General features: G+C 51.1%; 1 protein-coding gene across 1 annotated transcript; it reads right to left on the bottom strand.

The window, feature by feature from the left end:
* Positions 1-1682: 1682 nt before the first annotated feature.
* Positions 1683-3175, bottom strand: LOC136513139 (carboxylesterase 15-like). Its single transcript, XM_066507130.1, has one exon. The coding sequence runs from the start codon at positions 3080-3082 to the stop codon at positions 2012-2014; it is 1071 nt and encodes a 356-aa protein (XP_066363227.1). The 5' UTR covers positions 3083-3175; the 3' UTR covers positions 1683-2011.
* Between the last annotated feature and the right edge of the window lie 311 nt (positions 3176-3486).

Here is a 3486-nt window from a genome sequence, read left to right as displayed (position 1 = left end):
CAATGGCAGGTGTTCCATGGCGAGACTGATGGAAATGATGAATGGAGGCACAAGGATTCTAGATGGGTGGCAACCGCATAGCTCATGGAGCTGCTCATGCTCCACTCTATACATGCCCTCTGCAACGATGATGGGTGAGTGCCTGAGTGGTGAAGACGACTTTTATGAAGATAGTGCGGCCGGTTATATCGACACCCTAAAGAAAAATATAATGGTATGAAACTAAGATTAAGTGTTTCTATAAATAGGGACAGAGAGACGTTAAGTGTTGATCATTGAGACCTTCATTCGCTCTGCAACAGGGAGAATGGTCAGAGCAAGTGTCTAGAGTTGGGTAGCATGCGGCAAGAACCAGACTGCATGTCCAGACATGTATGTATGTCTTGGTTCCGTTTTCTGTTGATGTAAGTTTGACCGAGTTGACTTTGAAGTTTTTTTATCTTGGCAGAACAAGGAGTACCTTCAGGTTTTAAAGGGTGCTCAAGTCATGATTAACGTAGAGACCATAAGTCAGACTTTGAAGTATTACTCTTGGATGAGCTGTTGAAGCAATTACACGAGCACTATTCTTGGATGAGCTGTTTTTTTCTTGCTTGAAATATAATTGGGTGAATAATTTGTTGCAATATATTGGGTGAATAATTTTATTTTTATTGCCTAGGATTGTTCTATGTAACACATTATTTGCATTTGCAACTGTAGTTCATTTTTCCCTGTGCCAAAACCGGCTCAAGGAAAAGAGAAAATGGCAAAAGAAATTTAACTTAAATTTTGATGAAGTGATTCATGTGTGCTCTTGCCATAATGCTCTCTTCAGTTATACCCTTATTAACTGTATCAAGCTTCAAGAACATAGTTTATCTATGTGACAGACACTAATATTTACATATATACTTGAACCTATGTATAAGATGGTATGGAGATACGGCGGAACTTATTCGTGGATTTATTAGCGCACGAAAGAAATGGATATCGGTGATTTCTTCCTACAGATATAAAACATTATCTTAGCCGTATCACGGAGATTTCTTCCTACAGATATAAAATATTATCTTAGCCGTATCACGGAAAGGTCTATATAGTAAGTTTGTGAGCCTGTGATGCCGCACTCTCCGTGACTGTGTTAATTTCATGAACTTTGTTTTTTTATTAAATGTCACTTTAATGTTGGTATTTAATTTTTATAGTATTGTTATCTTATCGTGCGATCCGTATGTTTTTAGTATAAAATGTTAGCCATCCTGTAGCAACGTACAGATATACTACTAGTATAGAAAAAATCCTCCAATGGATGAGCAGCCGTGGAGGTTTGCTCCTTTTGGCCAGCTCGAACGAAAACGAAAGAGACGAACAGATTAGGAAGGGGATCGGCGATGGTCTGATGGATGATATCGACTTGGGTTTGGGCTAAGCATGGGCTGGTCTTGAATGGACGGGGCTTATGCGGCATACAGTTGAAAAATAATTAAAAATTCATTAAAAATTCATTAATTGGATGAGCTGCTATGAGATCCACGCAATATTTAGAAAAAGGGTATTGGAGCACTTCTCATAAACTTTTGAATGAAATTAGGAAATGCATCGGTACAAATCACGATAGACAGACATACTACAGCGTGTGGGTGCAATCCAATGGTGCAAAGGATGGTATGCCACATTCGGCTTACCTTATAATCCATACTATTTAGCTTGTTTTTTTAGCCGGAACCACGTTTTTCTCTCACAACAATTCAACCAGAACAATGTTTTTCAGTTAATTCAGCCAAGTTTCAGCAAACCGAACAGAGCCTATGTAGGTGTATCACCTCATTATTGAACTAGTTGATATATCATTTCCACCGGCACGAATTAATATAGTGAATCAAAGCAGCCAGACGAACGTATATGGGTGTAAACACTCGCACGTAGACTGACATGAGTGGTGTAGGAGTGCTGAAAACGAACATCATGTAGCAACATATATTATGATATGATCTGTATCGGCACGCGCGGTAGTATGTGTTCTTGCACTTCAGTGGCGTGAGATGAAGCTCTTGATGGCGTCGATGAGCTCTCGGGCTCGTTCCCCAGTGGTGGGGTCCATGTCGACGGCGTACTTGTTAAGGTAGAAGGAGTGGCTCATGCCGTGGTTGATCAGCACCTCCACCTCCTTGCCGGCGGCGCGCAGCGCGTTGCAGTACTCGAGGTTAGTGTCGCGGATGAGGTCGTTCTCGGCCACGGACACAAGCAGCGGCGGCAGCGGCACGGACTCCAGCGGCGGCGCCTGCGGACCCATTGGGCAGGTGAAGGGGTGGTCCTTGGTGGCGCCCTCCGGCAGCGCCAAGGCAAGGAACTTGTCCAGCATGTCCAGCGTGAAGAACACCGAGTCGGCCTTCGTCTCCAGCTCCGACCGGCTCCGCGTGGCGCGCACGAACCCCGGGTGGATCGGGATGCCGCCGGCCACGCGGAGGGGCGCCCAACTGCCGGCGTCATCCTGGGCCACGCGGGCGGCGACGAGGTGGACGAGGTTGCCGCCCGAGCTGTCCCCGATGAGGAACACCCGGGACACGTCGGCCGCCACGCGGAGGAGCTCGGCCGCCGGGTCGTCGTCGAGGGCGCCGTCCTCGGACAGCGCGATGGAGCGGAGCCTGCGGAGCGCGGCGACGCCGGTGTCGATGTGCGCGGGCAGGCGGCGCTCGGGCGCGAGCGGGAGCTCGACGGCGACCACCACGGCGGGGACGGCGCACGCGAGGCGCGCGTAGAAGTGGTGGTACATGAGCCAGGACGGGTGGGAGATGCAGAAGCCGCCGCCGTGGAGGTGCAGGATGACGGGCAGGCGCGCGCCGCCTTCCGCCTTCTCCTCGGGGAGGTACACGCGTAGGTTCGGCTCCCCCGGTAGGTCGTGGAGCGTGTGCCCGTCTCGTGGCACCGCGTACGGCGGCACCGGCTCCATCAGCGGGAGGGCCTCGGGCGGGCCGGTCCACGTGCGGTCGACGCTGCCGTCGTCCAGCACGCGCAGCCAGCCGGACACCTCGTCCACCACCTTGCGGCCACCCACCAGTTGCACCTGCGGCTGCTGCTGGGCATTGGCAGGGGGGGCCATCGGTGTTGCTGGGGTAGTGTGCTGTGCACTGGGGGCGAAGTGCGGGTGGCGTTGTCTGAGCACGTAAGACACGACGCGTGCGCACGTTGGAGATGGTTGGATGCACAGAGCTATGCGGGAGCCGGGCTTTATAGGCAGCGGGCGAGGTAGCTAGAGACTCGAGAGGCCAGGAGGTTGCGTGTGAATTGTGGTTTGTGGTTGCCGCTCCTTCGGAGGGAACTTTCACAGAGAAATGCTGGGCGATTTCGATTAGAATTGCGGGTTCGCGATCGCGACGTCGGTCGTCGGTCAAACCAAGTGCGTGAGAAGAGCAGGGCGACGCCGGGGCGGAGGACCTGTGTGCCGTGTGGACCGGCTAGGCTGACTGACTGAACCTGCTGCAGTTGGTACCACAAATTATAATA

This window comes from Miscanthus floridulus, chromosome 16 (assembly GCF_019320115.1).
Source record: "Miscanthus floridulus cultivar M001 chromosome 16, ASM1932011v1, whole genome shotgun sequence".
Classification (NCBI taxonomy): domain Eukaryota; kingdom Viridiplantae; phylum Streptophyta; class Magnoliopsida; order Poales; family Poaceae; genus Miscanthus; species Miscanthus floridulus.
The sequence above is the reverse complement of the archived record's forward strand: the minus strand, read 5'-3'. Positions and strand labels throughout refer to the sequence as shown.

What these genes read in the sequence shown, in the direction of transcription:
- LOC136513139 (XM_066507130.1), bottom strand. Translation starts at nt 3,082, where the DNA reads ATGGCCCCCCCTGCCAATGCCCAGCAGCAGCCGCAGGTGCAACTGGTG.